Source organism: Pholcus phalangioides, unplaced genomic scaffold (assembly GCF_987345545.1).
Source record: "Pholcus phalangioides strain wild (caught in Gottingen) unplaced genomic scaffold, Ppha-v1.0 ptg000005l_1, whole genome shotgun sequence".
Taxonomy (NCBI): domain Eukaryota; kingdom Metazoa; phylum Arthropoda; class Arachnida; order Araneae; family Pholcidae; genus Pholcus; species Pholcus phalangioides.
The window spans coordinates 3844624-3865399 of NW_028301598.1; the positions used below are offsets into that span (position 1 = coordinate 3844624).

Consider the following 20776-nt stretch of genomic DNA (forward strand, 5'->3'; position numbering starts at 1 on the left):
CACCTCTGTAAATTCCCTTGTGTTTATATAATTCACACTATTTGGTCTCTCACATGCTTGCAAATTTTCTTGGTCGCTCTTTTAGCCGCTCACTGACCTGGTTTCCCGCTCTCTAGGTCACCGCCATGCTCGCACACTGTGTAGGTCAATCTTTTGATCACTCACTGACCTGGTCACTTCTCTTGCTCTCTAGGTCACTCACATGCCTGCACACAGTTTTAGTCACTTGCATGCTTGTAAACTCTCGTCACTCCTTTGATCACTCGCTGACCTGGTCCCTTGCTCTGCAAGTCACTCTTTTGGTCGTTTACGTGCTTGCAACGCCATAGATCCGTCATTTACTCACTGATCTATTCTCTAGTTCTCTAGGTAAGTGGCCGTTTTTACGGTTTTACCGCCCGTGGGCGCTACAAATTTTGCCACCCTTCTCTAATTTTACCGTACTTCCACTGTGGCTCTATTGAGCCCTTTGTTCTTTACCGTGATATGTCTTAGACCACGTCCACGCTTCTCGACTCGGGTGAGCCCTTCGTATAACTGTGGCCAGCACAGGTGCTGTGTCACATCTTCTCCCCGCTTGGCCTGGAGACTCGAGTGAGCCCTCTACCGTGACTAGCTTAGGTCCACGTCTACTCTTCTCGGCTTTCAAGCTGATACAGCGTTCGAGGACCCTTGCTGCAAGACAGGGGGTCTCCAACCCATTGCCCGCGGGCCAAATGTGGTCCTCCGAGCTTTTTGCCATGGCCCTTCTGACCTGACCATTTTGATAAAGTAGCTATTTAGGATAGAAAAACGATCAAATTACCAAAAAACAATTTGGCCAGCAATGTCTGAAATGTTGAAGACCCCTGCTGAAAGCAATGACATTTAATTTAAATGACTAGGGTTACCAGATTCGAAAACTTAGAAAGCAGGACACCTGCGTGCTCTCCCGTAGTGACGTCACTCATTCCAATTTTCACAGTAGATGGTGCCACTATTCCGACCAATAAAACCCGCCGCAACAATAATTTTTCCCAAACCAGAAAAAAATGCGGGAATTTCAAGGGCTATTGGTGAATGTGTTGGGGGAAAAACATAAAAACCCTCATATCAATGAAGAAATGTATGTTTCAACGTGGGGAAAAAATTCCCCTGAAAAAATTAAAATAGTTCCGGAAACATGGAAAGGAGGGAAAAAGGGCGAATTTTCCGAAACTTAGGAGGATGGTAGGTTACCCTATAAATAACCCCTCAGAAAGAAATCAGGATATAGAACGCCTGTTGTGCCATCTATCAGTCAAAATTGTAACTACTTTTTGCGAACTGGTGCATTTAAAATTCCAGGACTGCTCATCAAATGTTCCGCTGATTACGTCATTTTAAAGTTAGGGAAGTCCTTTCTGAAACACCCCGTATGCTTACCTTTGACTGTGAAACTACACTATGTTTCCAAATGTCTGTGTCTTTTTTGAAGTTTAGACATTTTCTCGAATTTCTAGAAAAATGCTGGGCAAATCGTTCTGAAATTTAGGTCACATGAACCCTATGACTGGAATCACAATTTCCTATGGAAATTTAGGTTACTGGCTGAAAGTACTTTGATGATAAGGGGATTTTTTTATACAAAAATTGGTATTTCGATTATTTTCTATAATTTGATTATTTCTCACAGTTTCTCAATTCTGACATCATACACGTGTGTTATGTTCAAGCATTTCTTTTATGTAGATCTTACACGTGTCTTCTGAATATTACCAACTAGGTAATGAAACGTTACAGCAATTGGATACATGCGTGGATTTAGGTATTGCAATGAGCCGCATTCTGGATTTCACTGATCATTATCATGGCATAGTCTGCAAAGCTAATAGAATTTCATATATGTTATGTACGGCATACCGTGAGTGTGATGCGCGTACGTTGTCATATGCTTTCTGTGTGTACGTTCGCCCGACTCGCAAGTATGGAGCCTTTACAAAATCAAGGACATACAGCTCCTCGAAAAGCCCCAGAGGTCGTTTACTAAACGAATACCTGGCATGAGCGGTCTATCTTATTGCCAGAGACTTCAATTTCTGGGTTTACACTCACTGGAATGGCGTAGAATCGCTGCAGATATGAAGATGTGCTGCAAACTAGTCCACCAAATTGTTTATCTACCATCGAGAGAGCCTTTCTTTGAGATCATAGACAGGCGAGTTAACCTACGTAGGCATCGCTTCCAAATAAGAATACCAACGGCTAGAAGGGATTGCTTTTTCCATGGATATAGATGCCGTGTGGCAAGAATATGGAGCAGTCTTCCATCAGAACTTGTATGTGTCTCCTACGCAAGATTTGCTTCCACTATTGGGGATTTCGACCTGACTCCGTATGCGAAGTGCTTCCCGTACTGACTATTATTTTTTTTTTTCCTTCCAGTATAAGTGCATTTCATGCCTTTTGGGGTTATTGTAAATAAATAAATAAATAAATTTGTGGAAAATCCCTTATTGTCCAGGTACTCTCAGCTAGTAAGTTAAATTACAGCTCACGGTATCGCGTATATCTTTCTGAATTTGCGCGATATTCAACTGAAATTTTTATATAAGATGACCTTCTTATCTGGCAACCAAACTGTGAAGAATAAAATATATATTTTCTGCGCATGAGCGATTAAAAATCATTTACTGAAAACACTTATATCTCATTGAATAATGAATTGTCATATTCTAAATTCCTACATAGGCTGTCGCATATATAGTACCAATTTTTTGTAAATTTGGCGCCGTTCAAGTATTACGTCAGCAAATTTTTATAGCCATTTTTTACTCCCCCCCCCCTTGTCAGCAAAATTTCGTTAGCACTGCCCCCTACCTCCTCCTAACACATATTGGTGGGATCAGAAACGTACGCGGGAGGGGGGCAAACGGTGCTCTTGCGCCTCCCTCGCCCCAAACGAAACAAATTCTGTTCATTTTAATGCTATTTGAAGGGTAAGAACTCGAAATTTCTTTGAGAAATTCATTGCGACCCACCCTTTCAGTCGTATATGGTAAACCCTTGACCCGCGGGCCAAATGTGGCCCTGAAGGTTATCTGATGTGGCTTGCCCCCTCAAACCCAATTTTGTAAAAATTAACTAAGCGGCACATTTACAGATCGCTTAAATGACCCGTGACAAAATTCCAGAGCACTTAAGTGGCCCGTGGCACATTCAAATATCACTTAAGTAACCCGCGACACAGTTCCAGAACACTTAAACGATCCGTGGCACATTCCCTTGAGTGACATGTGGCAAAATTTTAGAGCACTTACGCGGCCCCCCAGTGTGATTCTACATCACTCAAGTTACCCGTGGAACACTCCCAGATTACTTAAGTGATCCGTGGCATAATTATGGATCACTTGAATGATGCGGGGCACAGTCCGAGAGTACTTGAGCCGCCTGGAACCATTTCCTGAGCACTTGAAGGATCCATGAAACATTTAAAGATCGTTGAAGTGGCTCTGTAGGGCACTTATCAATAGGGGGGTGGGGATATTACTTCAGGTGCCCACAAACTACCGAAAGATTTCTCTCGTTTTTGGTGCACCGAATAAGATGTCATTAAGAATATTTTATACTTCCATAAAGGGTGGTTGATGACGTAAGCATCTCATCCAAACTCCCCCTTGTCATCAAAAGTCAGCAAATCGGAACATCCCCCTTCCATTGCTGCTGAAGTAATACTTGAATGACCCCTTTTATAAAGAGTTATTGGAAACTCCGCATGTTATAAGCGAAAAACATGCGATGAAAATTGTAATTTTTATAGAAAACATTCATATTTTCGTGAATACACGTGCTATTCAGACGAAAATGCACACAAGTATTGTAAAATATTTTGAGAGAAAGTTACAAATCATTCAGTTTTTTATCATATAGGGTTAATCGAAAACCTTTTTTTTCTTATTTATATTCTAGTCAGTCCTCTAAATGCACTCGTGACTAAATTCTTACTGGAAATTGTGAATATTAGCATAGGGTTCACGTGACCGAAATTTCAGAACGATTTGCCCAGAAAAAATGTCTAAAAAATGTCTTCGAAAAAATGTCTAAACTCCACAAACAAGGATACAGATTTTTGGGAACGTAGTCCATGTCGCCATTAACTCCTATTTTATCCTTGTTTGTTTTAGGGTCAACACTGTGCTGAGGAACAACAGGCATTTCGGCGAAGCTTTCGACTGCAAGAACGGCGCCAACATGAAACCGCCATTGCAATGTACTGCCATGGGATCATAACCTATATATAGATGTTTCTCCAAAGTTTTTTCATGTTCATATGTCTCAAGGATTAATCTTTTTTATTCTTGATACGAACATTTCAAGCCAAAAAAAAAAGTAAATAAATAAACGAAATGCAGCTTTTATTGTATTTTTCCCCCCTTGTACAGACATATTTTTTTGTACCATAACTATTTTTGTATAATAAAAAAAAGCTTCATGTTTATTCCATTTAGAAAAATATTTCGAACTTGTTCATTAATGAGTTTTGTTTATTTGGCGTCAAAGAAAGAAGCCCGCGCCAAAAAAAATCGCCGAAGGAAAGATTTTAACATATTCGCGTTCAAAGTTTTGGCGAGAAATTTGAATTACCTCTGTTCAACGAATCGGCGATATATGTGGTAACCTTGTCCTAACCTATCACGTTAGAAAAGGGAAGAAGGGGAAAAGAAAAAAGTATAATGGAGATAAAAGAGAGTTTTTTTAAGAGTCATCTTTTCACCCTCACCCTACGTGTTTCGCTCTTACATGTATGTAGTAGAAATGTACATTATATGTATGGGGGGGGGACCCATGAACAGGAGTGTAGAAAGAAAGGGAAAAGAAGAAAAAGAGATAGGGTTACTATAAAACTTCGCGATGGTGAAGGGAGAGGAAAGAAGACACAGGGAGCTTGTATCGACTCATGAAACAGCCCTTATTAACCACTTCATGTACAAGCGTTTGCCAACAAATTTGGGTTACCTATATTTGACGAACCGGCGATAAATCTGGTAACCTTGTCCTAACCTCACGTTAGAAATGGGAAGAAGGGGGGAAAGAAAAACAGTATAAAAGGAAAAAGTATAATAGATGAGATAGATAAGAGAGTTCTTTTTCGGAGTTCTCTTTTCACCCTCACCCTACGTGTTCTCTTTCGATCTCACGTGCATATAGTAGAAAGAAATATTATAAAGAAAGGAGGGAAAGAAAAGAGGAGGTGCTGTTCCGGCACGTCATGAAACAGTCCTTATTATATAACCACTTTACGTCTTATCTCTATTTGAAGAATCGGCAATAAATCTGGTAACCTTGCCTAACCTAACCAAACGTTAGAAAAAGGAAGGGGGAAACGAAAAAGTATAACAGATAAGGTAGATAAAGATTTATCTTTTTTTTTTCGAGTCCTCTTTTCATCCTCACCCTACGTGTTCACTTGAGCTCTTACAAGGGGGAAAAACCATTAACAGGAGTATAGAAAGAAGAAGCAAATTCCGTAGATAATAGGGTTGCTATAAAGTTTCGCGGTAGTGAAGATAGAGGAAAGCAAACACGGGGAACCTGTTTGAATTTATTACACGGGTGTTCGGACGTAATATTACGCGCATGATCGTAAAGAGATTAAACTAATGAAATAGTTATTTTTAACTAATGAAAAATACTTTAAACTAATATGGCGATCAAGGAAACAGTTATTTTCCGGATATCTCTCGCTGAGAAAAAAGCCATCTAAATCTCTCTAATATGGCGATGTTAAGAGTAACGTGAGTGACGGTATTAGTTACGAAGTGAGTAATTAATTGACCATATGAGTGACTAACTGAGTGTGTGAGTGAGCTAGTGAGCGAGTGTTTCATACGGGCACTCACTCAATCGTTCACTCACCTGCTGACTGGGCAGCTCAATCACATAGTCACTCTGTTATTCACACCCAACTACTCACTTGGTCACTCACGCGGTCACTGACTCGATCAATCTCACACTCACTCGCTCATTCAAACATTTATATCTAAAACGTTGGTCCACTCATACGGTCACTCACTTAGTCAGTCATATGGTCACTTATCTACTGGGTAACTCATACGGTCCCTCACCCTTAATCACTTATATGGTTCCCTACTCACTTGGCCACTCATATGGTCACTCACCCACTCATACGATTACTCACACACTAACTTGGCTCCGTTTTGGGACGAAATGTAAGGGGGTTAAATTTCAGTAAACCAAGGGTTCTCAAACTTTAGGAGAGTGCGGGCCACTTCGTAAGTTAGAAAACGGGTCACTTGAGTGATCTGAAACAGCACAGGTCACTTATGTGATCTGTAAATGTGCCGCAGATCACTAACTACACTGATCTGTAAATACGTCGCAGGTTACTTGAGTGATCTATAAATGCTTGAAACGTCTTCTACTTGACTGATCTGGAACTGTGTCTCAGGCTAGTTAAGTGTTGTGGAACTTCACAGAGGGCTACTTAAATGCCATGAAACTGTGCCGCAGATCACTTAACTGATCTGTAAATATGCCGCGAGTCACTAACATGATCTGTAAATGCGCCGCGGTTCGCTTAAATGCTCTGAAATTACGTCACGGGCCACTCAAATGATCTGTAAATGTGCTATGGGTTCTTTAAGTGATCTAGAACTGTGACGCGGGTCAGTTTGTGAATATGCCACTGGTCCCTCTTAAGTGATCTGGAAATATGCCGCCTATTTTCAAAAAATTTGGTTTGAGGTCACGGGCCACATCAGATTGATCTGAGAGCCACGTTTGTCCAGCGGGACATGGGGTGAGCATGCATACCGTAAACCGTTTGAAGCAGACCTTCAACACACTCACGTGACATTCAAATTCAAGCATTTGCTATTTTCACTTCAAAATATGGAAGCTGAATGGCAGCACCAGTATTACAATTCTAAAAACATAAATACGCTAGGGTCACGCATACACACACACACACGAAACACGTTCCGTGGCATGTACGTACCAATCCAGTAGAAATTCCCAGGAGGAATGTTTACGCTGCACGTACGGTTTAGTAGTAGTTCGCGCAGAGCTGCTACAAATACTACATGAATCCAGCAACCGTATTCCCCCGCATTTGCCGGCATGCTGGGGGAAACAGCTAGGGAGAGCAGCATGCCGGAAAATACGGGTATTCCCGGCATTCCGAAAAATTCAGGTCACAGATTCTGGAAAACTCCTCAAATACCTCGATTCTAAAAATCAGTCGAATTGGCTAAATGTATAACGTAATCCCCATCGAACATCGTTTTTCCCGGCATGCCTGGAACGGACCAGACCCTCAACATTCAAAAAGCTGATATCACTCGAGTTTCACGGCATGTCGGCTAATGCGGGGGAACACGGTCATTATCAAGGAAACCCGAATACTCGTTTGCATTCGCTTCTGTGGTTAGTTACTGTTAAACCACACACAGGGCCGTCTTAAGAGTATCATGGGCTCCCCGGGCCAAGAGATTTTTTTCTGAGGCCCTACCTAATAAATTATCAGAAATTTCAACTAATTCTCATAATTATGAGGCTCCCCTTCTCTTGAGGCCTCCGGGCCGCGCCCGGGTGGGCCCCATGCGTTAAGACGGCACTGACCACACATGCATCTCCATAGATGGTACTTGCGTATTATGCCGTCAATCATTTTCAAGTTGGTGTAGATCTCGCCGAACTTGTGCGGATAAATGCGCTTCAAAATCATCTGTGGTGCACTCAATGCTGACAAACGGCCCTTCAAAGTTGATAGCTAGCGTTTCGACTTCCCCGGATGAATTGGATGACGGGTGGTGAGATGCGCTTCCCTCGTGTGGTGACGGATTAGCGCGAGTAGCGAGCCATCGTGACGAAGTAAAGGCGAAATCTCGCCAACCATCCACTACTGGCGCCAAATCACACCGTTTGACGATGTCGAAAATGTCAACTGCACATCACGTAAGTGCCTCGTGAATATATTCCTCTAAAGAGCTTCTAATGAATTGGTCAATGCTGTGTATTGGACGTGAATATGTGTCATGTGTTCGAGAAGTGCTGCCACCTGTCTTACGAATACGGAAGCAACGATGCGGCAGGTGCTTCTGTGGTTTACTCCAGGCCGCGATTGGGAGACAGGAACAGTGTAGGGAAGCTCCCCCCAATGCAAATATATCTCTTTATGCGAATTCTGTCATTTAGAGCTGTAAAAAAACGATCGTCTTTCCGTTATTCGCATTCAAAAAGTTGGGTTGTCATTTTTCGCACACCCTGTACGTAAATAAAGTAATTTTTAGTGTTTAGGAACAAATTAGATCTCTCTAAAAATCACGGTAAGTCCAATTCAGAGCCGCCCTTAGAGTTGTGCGACACGTGCGATAGCACTGGGCGATTTTTTTTCCTTCCGTCAATTCCGAGTTTAAAAATCAATTCCAAATTTTTTCCTTCCGTTCATTTGGAATTTTCATCAATTCTAAATTTTTTCCCCCGTTTATGTTCACTGCAATTTCTCTGGAATTTCTTTTCTCGTTAAATCTGAATTTCAATCAATTACAGATTTTTTTCCCCCTCTCTCTTCCGTTCATTCGGAATTTTAAGCAATTGTAAATTATATTTTTCTTATTATGAATTTTAATCAATTCTAGAATTTTTCTTGTTCCGTTAATTCTGAATTTGAATCAATTCTAATTTTTTTACACCGTTAATACTGAACTTTAACCATTTCTAGAATTTTTCTTCCGTTAGTTCTGAATTTTAATTGACTATGGATTTTTTTCTTCCGTTACTTCTGAATTTTAATCAATTCTAGAATTATTTCCTCTGTTAATTCTAAATTTTTATCTAGACTTCTCTAGAATTCTAGAATTTTTCTTCCGATAATTCTCAATTTTAATCAATACTAGAAATTTTTTTCCCGTTATTTCTGAATTTTCATCAATTCTAGAAATTTTTTTCCCGTTATTTCTGAATTTTCATCAATTCTAGAAATTTTTTTCCCGTTATTTCTGAATTTTCATCAATTCTAGAAATTTTTTTCCCGTTATTTCTGAATTTTCATCAATTCTAGAAATTTTTTTCCCGTTATTTCTGAATTTTCATCAATTCTAGAAATTTTTTTCCCGTTATTTCTGAATTTTCATCAATTCTAGAAATTTTTTTCTTCCGTTCATTCGGAATTTTAATCAAAGCTCTAATTTCTTTTTTCCTTCGTTATTTCTAAAATTTTAATCTCTCAATTCTAGAATTTTTTTATTCCGTTAATTTTTAATTTTAATTAATTCTACAATTTTTCCCGTTATTTCTGAATTTTAATGAATTATAGATTTTTTTTTCCATTAATTCTACATTTTCATCAACTCCAGAATTATTTCTTTCATTAATTCTAAATTTTCATTGGTGATGGAATTATTTCTTTCTCATTCGTCAATTCTAAAATTTTCTCAAGTTTCGGGAATTGTTTCTCTAATTAGTTTAAAATTACCTTCAGTGTTCAGTTTTCATCAATTTTTGTGTCAGTTTACATTTAATTGTGTTGGATATCTCGCAGTATTCCTGTATAGTCTGAAATAATGTGTGTGTGGATGCAGATTCCCCTCCCCCTACAGAATATTTGAAAATGGGTCCTAAACTTTGTTGATGCCCCGAAATTATTGAGACACACCTGGCACCCGCGTCTGGTTAGGGCGGCCCTGGTCCGATTTGAGAGACGATGATTCGTAGTTTGTAATGAACTTTAATGGAAGGGCGAAATAAACCACCTTTAATGGCACGGTGGCATTGAAAGCAAACCCAACGAATGAAAAGAACAACAATGGAAACGTGATCAGAGGAGAGGGAGGAAGAGTTCAATTAACACAGAAAAACACTTGAGCTACATCCTGTGCGGAGTGAGGCCCCACCACGGATTCACGGTCCTTTGTTACAATCAAGTCCGAAAAATACAAATTTCTCTACATTATTTTTGTCTTGCCATTGTAGCCGATAAATAACGATAAGCCCAACTGTTGATTTGGGGGAACGATTTCGCATTTATATATTGGTGTCTGGCGTCACCCGGTAAGGATTGTTACTTATTTACAGGTTTTGTTTTACCCTAGAATGTGAACGAATGAAAAAGGTGAGTAACAATAACGATTTTGACTTCGTTATTTCTTGAAACTTGCTCTGAACTTTTTCCCTTGTTACAAGTTTAATGAAAACTTTTAACTTTTGATTTTTTTTTTCCGGAGAATCACTCTTTCAACAACAATACTCTTCGGAAGTCACTGCATCGATAACAATGTCTCTATCGCTTCTTCAAGAATTTCGATCTCTTCATTCACTTCTTCGATAGATATGGTATCGGAAATTACTCTCAACAATAATGATTTTTGGAATCAACCTTCCTGTATATATAATAATGTCTTTGGAGATCACTCCTTTAAGGAAAATGCTGTTAATCTTTTCTTCGACAACAAATTTATATTGACAGTTAATGCTATGATAATACTTTAATTCGGGAACTGCTTCTTCAACAACAGCGCCGATTGAAGATCACTCCTCTGACAATGATGTCTCTGAAAACTGCTCCTTCGACAATAATACTAATCGGAGATCGCTCCTTCAACAGTGATGGCCTTTAGGAACCGCTCCTTCAACGAAAAATGCCGATCCACAATCACTAATTCGACAACAAAGTCTTTGAAAACCGCACGTCAGACAATAACGCCGATTGGCCTGCACTCATTCGACAATAATAGCAATCGACACATTCGCTCCTTCAACTGTAACCCTTTGGAAACTGCTCCTTCAACAACAATGCCAATCGAAAATAGCTTCTTCGGCTTACACGTACGTAAACCGTACATCATCCTAAAAATAGCTTATTCGACAACAATTGCTTTTGAAGACTGTACCCCCCTTTGATAATAATATCTATCGGCATTCGCTCCTTCAACTGTAATGCCTTTGGAAACTGCTCCTTCAACAATTATGCCGATCGAAAATCGCTCTTTCAACAATAACGCTGATCGGCATTCGTTTCTTCGACATGCACATACATAGATAAATCCTAAAAACCGCCCTAACATCCATCCTAAAAATCGCTCCTCCGACACAACAGTCTTTGAAAACTTCTCCTTCAACGATAATACGGATCTCGCAAATCACTCATTTCACAACAATACATTAAGAGGATTGACTAAAAATTAAGTAAGAAAAAACAGGTTTTTGGACCAACCCCGTACGATAAAAAAAACTGAAAATGATTTGTAACTTTCACAAAATATTTTACTTACTCTGCACAATGCTTATCTGCATTTTCAGGTTTTTCGCTTATAACGTGCGGAGTTTTCAATCAATATTTTAAAAAATGTACAGAAAATTGGTGCCTTTTTGTGAACTTACAATGTGACAATTCATTATTCAATGAGATATAAACATTTTTAGTAAATGATTTTTAATTGCGCATGAGCAGGAAATATCGACTTTATTTTTTCTTAATTTGGTTGCGAGATATACAGTGCAACTTATATATATAAAATTTCAAGTTGAATGTCGTTGAAATTCCGAAAAATATACGCGATATCGTGAGCTGTAATTTAAGTTACTGGCTGGGAGTATTTGGATGATAAGGGATTTTCCACAAATTAGTATTTTGATTATTTTACGTTCGTTGATTATTTCAAAAATAAGCCCACGGCTTTAAGCGAATGAGCGAAGACATATGTCTGATACTTATATAAAAGAAATGCGCGATTACAACACACGCGTGTGATGTCAATACGAAGAAACCGAACGAAATAGTCAAATTACAGGATATAATATCCATTATCAACCAGGTACTCTTAGCTAACTTAAATTACAGCTTACAATATCGCGTATATCCTTCTGAATTTTGGCGACATCCAACTGGAATTTATATATAAGTTCCACTATATATCTCGTAACGAATTAAAGAAAAAATATATATATATATATTTCTTGCTCATGCGCATGTGCAATTAGAAATTATTTATTAAAGATACTCACATACAAATATATCTCATTGAATAAGAAACTATCCAATTCTAAATTTCTATACACGGCTTCTCATGTATAGCGTCATGTTTTCTGTAAATTTCAATAGGTTTAAAACACACTCTGCGTATTATAAGCAAAAAACATGCCATGAAAACTGGAATTTTTATAGAAAACGTTCATATCTTTCGTGAATATACGGTGCTATTCTCGCAAAAATGCACACAAGTATTGCGAAATATACAAATGCAAATACAACGTCACCACAAGCAAAATGCCCAACGAGGTGGCTGAGAAAAAGATGCCCGTAACAAACATGGATGTAAATTTCGCAAAATGTACATCATTTTGTGAAAGTTACAAATCATTTACAGTTTTTTTTATCATATACAGGGTTGATCAAACATATTTTTTTTCCTTTTTTTGTCGGTCCCCTAAATGCTAATTTTCATTAGAAATTGTGAGTAAACGAGAGTGGGATTCACGTGACCAAAATTTCGGAACGATTTACCCAGTATTTTACTAGAAAAATTCTAGAAAATGTCTAAACTACAAAAAGGACACAGACTTTTGAAAATGTAGTGTATATTTTGAAATGCATATTATACTGCCAGATATAACCGTGTTCCCACACCGTTGCTGAGTTGCGTGATGAAGGGACGTTGGGGAATTCCGCAATAAATCACACAACCTCTACTTCTCTGGGAACAGTTTTAAGTACTCGATTTGTGATATACGTACGTATTGTCTTTCCACATCCCTTATGGGAGAGCTGTCACGAGTTCTGTTTAGCTCGTCGTGTTCGTCCTAGTTCCTCCCTGTGTGGGATTAAGATTTAATGAGAATCGCTGGTTGTCCTTGTAACGCATATATCAGTGCTTAATTGTGCCTATTTGAATTGGTGTATAGTAATCGAACTGGAGTCTGGAAAAATTTTGGTCGCACACATTTCACGAGGTCTGTTTAGTTCATATCGAAAACTCAATCGCATGTCGCGTATTTTTCAGGATGACAGTGTCACCTTTACTGCTGGCAGCATGTACAGCTCTACTCTTCTTCTCCGCCTTCCACGTCAAGCGTGAGTATTGTGTCTGATACTGATAACTGAATTCGATCTAAAAATAAGTCTTTTCTCATCAAAAATAATCATAATATAATTTTTGCATTCAGAGCGGTGCGTGTGTGTGTGTATTATACAGGCTATACAGGGCGTCTTGTAAGTCCTAATTCAGCTTTTATCTCATCAACCGTTCGTCGTATAGGTATGATTCTAATTTAAAAAAAAATGCTCACAATGTGTTCAGAAATCACCGTGTATCTATTCCAAGAGTGAAAACGCAGTGCGTCGCAAAATTAAAAAAATCTAACTTTTTCTACGCTCCCCGTCGTCTAACTGCCCTGTCTCTCCTGAGGCTAACAAAAAACTCCCCTGTTTTTATCTGCAATATTCGCTGAGATATTTGAATTCGGAAAACGTTGAAAAGTTAGGAAAGAACGACATAAACTAACGAAAAAATTTCTATCCCGCATTTACGCTGTTCTTTCACAACTTTTCTCCGATTTTCGAATTCAAATATATCAGCGAATATTGAAGTTAAAAAAAATTGAATTTTCTTTTTTTTCTTCACGAGAGACAAGACAACAACTTTTTAATTGGAAGTTAGAGGACGGAGGACAGTATAAAAATTTAGATTTTTTTATTTTATGACACACTGTATTTTTACTTTCGAAACTGGTACAAAGTGATTTCTGAACACATTTTGAGCATTTTTTAAATTGGAACCATACCTATACGACGAACGGTTGATGAGATAAAAGCTGGATTAGGACTTACAAGACGCCCTGGCTGTTTCATCCCTTTTAAATCACGATTGCCGTCTTGGCTCAATGGGCGTGGTCTCGGAACTGCTGCTACTACTACTATTATTAGTATACATTCACCTCGTCCTCATTCCTCCGCGGAATTTCTAACGAATTGGTACATGTTGTGAACCTAACGTGAAGTTTGCCACTGTGTAATGCTTGTTATGTGTAGTTTATTAGCGCAGCAGGATTATCATTGTTATGTGTGTATTGCTGCCATCTGCCATCAATTTTTCTAACTATGAAAGAACTGCAGTTATTGAATATCTGTACAGTTGTAGGCACATGTTGGTATCTGTGGCGAGACTTTTTAAAGGGAGGAGCTCGTATTCGCGCCTTGAAGTTGGGAGCCAAACGCGAGTCTACTGCGTAACGTCACACGCTCAAACACGTGTTTTCAGCAGACGACATCAGCACACGAAACGTGCTGAATTGACGTGGTTTTTTACATTTTTAGTTGCTTGTTTTAATGTTTTAAATGAGTGATTCCTCGTTTATGATGTTCTTTTAATGTCACAGGTACATTAAATACTTGTGGTATTTTTATCATCTTTATACCATCTATAAGCTAAGATATGGATTAAATCCAAGAAATAGTTGGAAAGCAATAATGTCTTTTGATATTAGCATTCAAAATAATAACTTCGAGCATTTTATAAGAGGATTTTTTTTTATATTTGCTTCGCATTTTTATGTTACAGTTGTATTGGTAATAACGAAATCCAAGGCATTTAAAAGCTAATTCAAATGAAAACCGAAAGGAGATAGCCAAAAAATATTAGAAAGTTAAAAAGATGATGGTGTGTGTGTGAAATTATGTCTCAAGTTGGCTGTCAATCCACCCAATGTTGGCGTACGTGATTGAACTAAAATAAATCAGAGATAAATATAAAGTATTCTAACAAGGAAACGGTCCAAAAAGGTGTCATCCTCAAAAAATTATGAAAAAATTTAAGTATATTTATGTCACCCAGAAACACGTGAAAACAAAAAATTAGCACCGGATTGCAATTATTAAAGCTACAAAAAATCAAAAAATTATTAAAAATGGCAACACTTGGCTACTCATCATCTCTCTTTCGCTTCTTGGCGATTTTTATATCTGTAAAACTTTATTTTCCTTTTTTTTTCTCCAGCTTTTTCCCCCTAGAAACTAGTTGTTTCTCTTTTTTTTCCTCTTTTTCTCTGTCTGTGCTGTATCTAAATTTGTGTTGTTTGAATGTCGTCCCTCTAAGACTTTAGGGTTGCGGGATTTTTAATTTCATTCTTAGCCTCTATTGGCACTCAAAATATTAATATTTGCTTCTTTTTTGAGTGACCCATAGTAACTGTTGTATTTTTGTGCATATGGAAATGAGTAGAATTAGCGGTAATTCTTTCGAAACTTTTTCAAGATGGCACCTTTGGACCCTTCCCTTATAAGTGGAAGTTACCTCCATGGCCCCCACATCCTGAAGCAGGGCCCCTAGGCTGGGATCTTTTACGGGCCCTCCGACCAGACTTTCACGGGGGCCCCTTTATGATGAATTTATAGCGTGAAAAAACAAAAAAGTGATTAAAATCACATCGGGCCCCAGGGCTGCAGCCTTGTCAGCCCACCCCTTGGGGGGGGGCATGGTTACCTCATAAGCAAATGAAAAACTTCCTTATTTTAAATTTTTAAATGGTTGAATGAAGCAAGCCAATACAGACATAACGGCAACAATCGAAACGATTAGTTTTGTAAATAATTCAGTAAAATGATTCAGCACAGCAATTGCAAACTATGATTAATAAAAGCGGTGGCAAAGCGGACGCACTCGGTTCTATTTTAACCATGACGTCACGAATTACGTCAGCTTGTATCGACTCCGGCACTCATGAAACAGTCCTTATTATATAACCACTTTACGTCTTATCTCTATTTGACGAATCGGCGATAAATCTGGTAACCTTGTTCTAACCTAACCACACGTTAGAAAAAGGAGGGAGGGTGAAAGAAAAAAGTATAACAGATAAGGTAGATAATAGAGTTTTTTTCGAGTCCTCTTTTCACCCTCCCCCCCTACGTGTTCTCCTTCGCTCTTACAGGGGAAAGACCATTAACAGGAGCATAGAAAGAAAGGAGAGAAAGAAAAAGAAACTTCCGTGGATAATAGGGTTACTATGGCGAAGAGAGAGGAAAGAAAACACAGAGATCTCGTTTAAATTTATTCCGCTGGTGTTTGGACGTAATATTCCACCCGTGATCGTAAAGAGGTTAAACAGGGTGGTTATATAATTACACTGACGCTACTCACACCGGAGTAGTGCCTGTTCTGGTAGACGTATTTCGTTGAAACTTGGTGGATACAGATACGTAAAATGGACCATGAGGAAAAGAAAACTGCAATTTAAAAAAAAAGCGTCACTCTTTCACCAATTGAGCTTTTTTTATTGAATCTTTCTTTTTCCCATGGTACCCTGCTTACTTCCTTACTTCTTACTACCTGCACTCCAAGTTTCAACGAAATAGGTCCACCAGAACAAGCGCTACATAGATCTGAGTAGTATCCAATTTAATTATAATCTCCCTGTATAGCTCTGGTATTATATCTACCGATTTGAATTGGCAACCGCATCAGAATGCGCAAGGGCATGTACGGTAGACCTACGCACTTTTGACAGTGTAGGAATTAAGTAACCTAAATACCCAGTAAAACCTCCTCTAACTGCCACCTTCGAACAACGGCCACATTTGGTTGCAACAGAACGCGTTCCATAGACTTAACATTACAGGTAACCTCTGAAAACCTCTGAAGAACGGCCACTTTGGACAAGGAGTCCGAAAAAATACGTATATCGCTATGAGAAAAAAAAATTTCAAGCTGACTTTCAAGGGAAGTCCACCTCCCCCCACCCTCCCCCGCGATATATTGAGGGACATTATGTATGCTTTTTTTTCCTGGGTATAAATGCTAGATGGGTACATTCAAGGCACCAAAAAGGGAAAAAGCGCCACTGAAGTGATCTATAGTTATGCCGCGGGCCACTTAAATGATCTTTAAATTCACCGCGGGTCACTTAAGTGATATGTAAATGTGCCGCGGATCACACACTGGTGTGATATGTAAATGTGTCGCGGATCACACACTGGTGTGATATGAGAATGTGCCGCTTAGTTCATTCTTACAATATTAGGTTTGAGATCGCGGGTCACATCAGATGACTTCGAGGGTCCTATTTGCCCCCCTCCGCCTGCGTGATGGGTGGTTTAGTTCACCATGTATGGTCTAGTTCATAGTTTCCCAAACGTTTTGTCCCATAACCCCCTTCTTGATTTTTTTTCTCTCTCATCTTCCCCCGACTCAAACGAACCTATAGGATTCTATACTAAACCTATAGCTTCTACCGCACCTCTGGCCCTTTCCAGTTTTGGGAAACACTGGTTTAGATGATCATGGGTAGGAATAAAGAACTATTTGGGGATTGCTGGTACACCGTCTTTTGGTCCATTTCAGTTTTTCTCATCAAGTCGTATCTGTTTTGTTCTACCTCTCCGCAATACAAGCCCAAGTTTTAGGATAACATAATATCGATTTAGATCGATTAACAGGAATGCAACTAAACGCTTTGTCAGCCGGGGCAAGAACACATTTTGGCGCTCCCTTGTAATGTTGAAGGAGAGTTTAAAGGGTGAAATTTGGGCCCCTCTGTCCAGCGCCCGAGGCACCAGACCACCTGATCCCCTCTCGTTGAGAACGAGAGGCGAGTGAACTCATGAACAAGAGATCACTCATTTAAAAACAAGAGATCACTCAGTAAAATAAGCAACTAAAGTTTAAAAATAATCCTCTTCCATACAGTACGTTTTATAAGCTGGAGTCATCTGCAAGAAAAAAGTAGCATAGCTGTGACGTCACACTGCAGCTTTGAGACCACGCCCACTGAGCCAAGGCGGCAAGTGCAACATCAAAGAGATGTAAAAGCCCTTACTATATAGCCCTGATTTGTGTGAATGTCCGAAAGCGCAACCGTGGTAAACGCAAATAAGGATCTCTCTCTCTCTCTCTCTATCTCTTTGTTTAATCTAGAAGAGACAAAGGACGGAGATGGTCAGAGGAAACCACAAGAACAGATCTGCACGAAAGACGCCTGCCTCAAAGCAGGTGGGTAAGTCATTGCTCATAAATACCGTATTTGTTTGAAGCAGAAAACGCTTCCCAATGCGTTATCCTCCCTCACACGTGTTTTGCTAATCAATCCATTCAATCCATCGCACGCAGCTGGCGGGATCTTGGATAAACTCGACCAGAGCGTCCACCCTTGCAAAGACTTCTACCAGTTCGCTTGCGGAAATTACATCAACAGAACCGTTCTGCCAGAAAACGTCAACGTCATGTCCGTGGCTCAGACGATGGAGGATGAAGTACTTATGCTAATATACAGTGAGTACCATAATTTTTTTGTTTTCGAACGGGTGCAGTGAAGGCAGGGCGGCCTAGTGGACTGACTGCATGTTCACGCTTTTTACTACTCCGTTTTTAGCATGGAAGAAATTAACACGTCGTGATTGGTCACTATAAGTGAAGAAGGTAACGATGCTTGTCACGAAGGGTGGAGTTTTTTTTTTACTCGTATTGACCAATCACGGCCCGATAACTTCTCCCTTGCATTTAAAAGAAGTAAATAGTGTTAATATGCTGCCAGTGATCGGAGGGTGAACCACCTAATTGATGGGTTATGTATCAATATTAGGTCACACTTTTGATCCCTGACTGACATGATCCCTCGCTCTCAAAATCCCTTTTCGTCAATCACTGACACGTTCCTTCACTCTCTAAGTCATTCTTTTGGTCACTCACTGACCTCCATCTCTAGGTCAAATATGCGACAGATGAAACAGATCGGCGAAATATTTGAAATGCATGGTGGATCAACTAGGACCAGTCAGAGGCGGATTTAAGGTTTGGTTGCCTGTGGGCTACACAAATCTTGCCGTCCTTCTCTCATTCTAGTCTGATTTTCTTGACCCACTCATTACTCAAATTTGTGTGCTTGTCTCCTCCCCGCCACTGTAAATATGCCTCTGTCGTCTCTAAGTCATTGCTTTGTTCACTCATATGCTTGTAAACTTTCTTAGTTTCTCTTTTTGGGTACTAACTGACCCGCTCCTTCCCTCTCTAGGTCACTCACCATGCTTGAAAAATCTCTGGGTCACTCGCTTAGTCCAGTCATCGTCCTGGTCCCTCACTCTCTAGGCGGATTTTTTAGCTTTACCGAATATGTACAAACGCACAAGTTCATTCTCATGGTCGCTCATTGACCTATTCTTTCTAGGTCACTCTTTCGATCATTCACATGATTGTAAATTGTTTCTGTCACTCCCATGCTCAGAAACTCTCTAGGTAACTGCCTGAGGCTTTTATGGCTGCCGTTCAATGATTTTCAAGCGGTTTCCAGGCTATTAGGCCAATTTCTAGGACATTTTCTTCCTAACGTTATGCCCTCATATGTGGCAGGCATCTTTTGGGGTTAAACGGACGTAGGTCTCCTCGACAAGCGAGAAAGTCTTCGTACTTGTCGCGCAGACCTACGTCCGTTTAACCCAGAAGATGCCCGCCACAGGTGAGGGCGTAACGTTAGGAAGAAAATGTCCTAGAAATTGGCCTAATAGCCTGGAAACCGCTTGCAAATCATCTCTAAATCCCTCTTTTTCGTGATTCATATGCTTACGCATTTAAATCTATTTCAATAGCATATCATTGTTCTTAGAGATCGTTCGTTTCCAATGTAGGCTCTCTAAAATGTTACACAGTAATCGAACTACTATTGTGTAGTATTATTGCCATGTTCCTCCCCCCCCCCACAAGGGTGGGGTTGACAGAGGCAGAATTTTCATGTTATGTCAGTATCGTGTTGTAGGTCCACCTACTCTCTGCGGAGAGACTTTGTAAATGGGAGACCGACTAACATTCGCGCCTCGAAGCTGGAGAAAACTGCAAAAAACCAACTTCAGAAGACCACCACTGTCCCGTCAACGGGGTGCGAACCTGGATCCTCGTGCATTCCAGGTAGGATCCAGGGCATTCCTTGTACGACTACTAGAACAGCGGGACTGTTTCCCTGTATCCTCGTCCTGAGGAATCCCAGAACAGCAGATGTGGAAGACGAGATTTCGGTGATGGTGGCAGATCAGCCAACTACAAGCACGCGAGCTATGTGCCGTAGCCCTGCAACACCACCTATAAAGCAAGGCTTCCGCACGAAGCTCGTGACGTCACTGAAGAAGGTCATTTCACCTATTGCCATTGGATATAGCAGGCTGACGCATGCGATATCTTCACCTTTCTTTTTGCAGAACATTCAATGGCAATACAAGAAATGGCCTTCTTCATAGATGTCACAAGTTTCGTGCGGAGGCCTTTTTCTATAAGTGGTGTTGAGCCTTGGTGTGTTCGGTTTTACTACGTTGCGCCCTGTAGCACGTTTCCATTTCATTTCTTGGATGAAAATTGTTTGTTTTTGTGTGTACTACCACCTCTTAAAGTTTTCTCCCATCCTTTCTGAATCATCCTGTATATGCACTGATATATTCTCCACAAATCATTCCTCAAATTTTCCGCCCTGGGCCAGGGCCGTCTTTAGAGCATCATGGGGCCCCAGGGACAAGGGATTTTTCTGAGATTCCACCAGGCAAATTCTCGAAAATTTTAACTGGTTCTCATTTTTGTAAGGCCCGCGTTCTCTTGAGGCCCCCGGCCGTGCCCAGGTGGGCCCATGCATTAAGAGGGCACTGCCCTGGGATGTTTGTCTTGTTTTGATTATTCCGATTCCTTTTCAGGAGCTCTCGAATCTCCAGCTTTGTACCGTTCCAGCGGGTCACTCAGCAAAGCAAAAATGCTGTACGAAACGTGCATGAACAGTGGTAAGTCACCTGCGTTATTCTTCGATATCGGATGCATACGCCACTGCAATGTCGAAA

At 39.9% G+C, this 20776-nt stretch overlaps 2 protein-coding genes across 4 annotated transcripts in view; both read left to right on the forward strand.

Moving 5' to 3' along the window:
- The window catches only part of LOC149085747 (neprilysin-1-like), a 107622-nt gene extending 103158 nt beyond the window's left edge, over positions 1-4464 (forward strand). Inside the window, exon 21 of the mRNA XM_089232142.1 lies at positions 4143-4464. Coding sequence (XP_089088268.1) covers positions 4143-4248 — 106 coding nt within the window. The 3' untranslated portion in view covers positions 4249-4464. The remainder of the gene's footprint in view (positions 1-4142) is intronic.
- Positions 4465-9844: 5380 nt separating this feature from the next.
- The window catches only part of LOC149085748 (membrane metallo-endopeptidase-like 1), a 29809-nt gene continuing 18877 nt past the window's right edge, over positions 9845-20776 (forward strand). For 2 of the 3 annotated variants that reach the window (XR_016192684.1, XM_089232143.1), the window contains exons 1-5: positions 9845-10029; positions 12978-13048; positions 17886-17960; positions 18078-18239; positions 20636-20719. Coding sequence is in view for 2 of the 3 variants with exons in the window: in XM_089232143.1 (XP_089088269.1) it covers positions 12979-13048; positions 17886-17960; positions 18078-18239; positions 20636-20719 (391 nt within the window). In the remaining variant the exon portion in view is untranslated. Of the gene's footprint in view, positions 10091-12977; positions 13049-17885; positions 17961-18077; positions 18240-20635; positions 20720-20776 lie in introns of all 3 variants that reach the window. The other variant, XM_089232144.1, reaches the window with a different exon arrangement.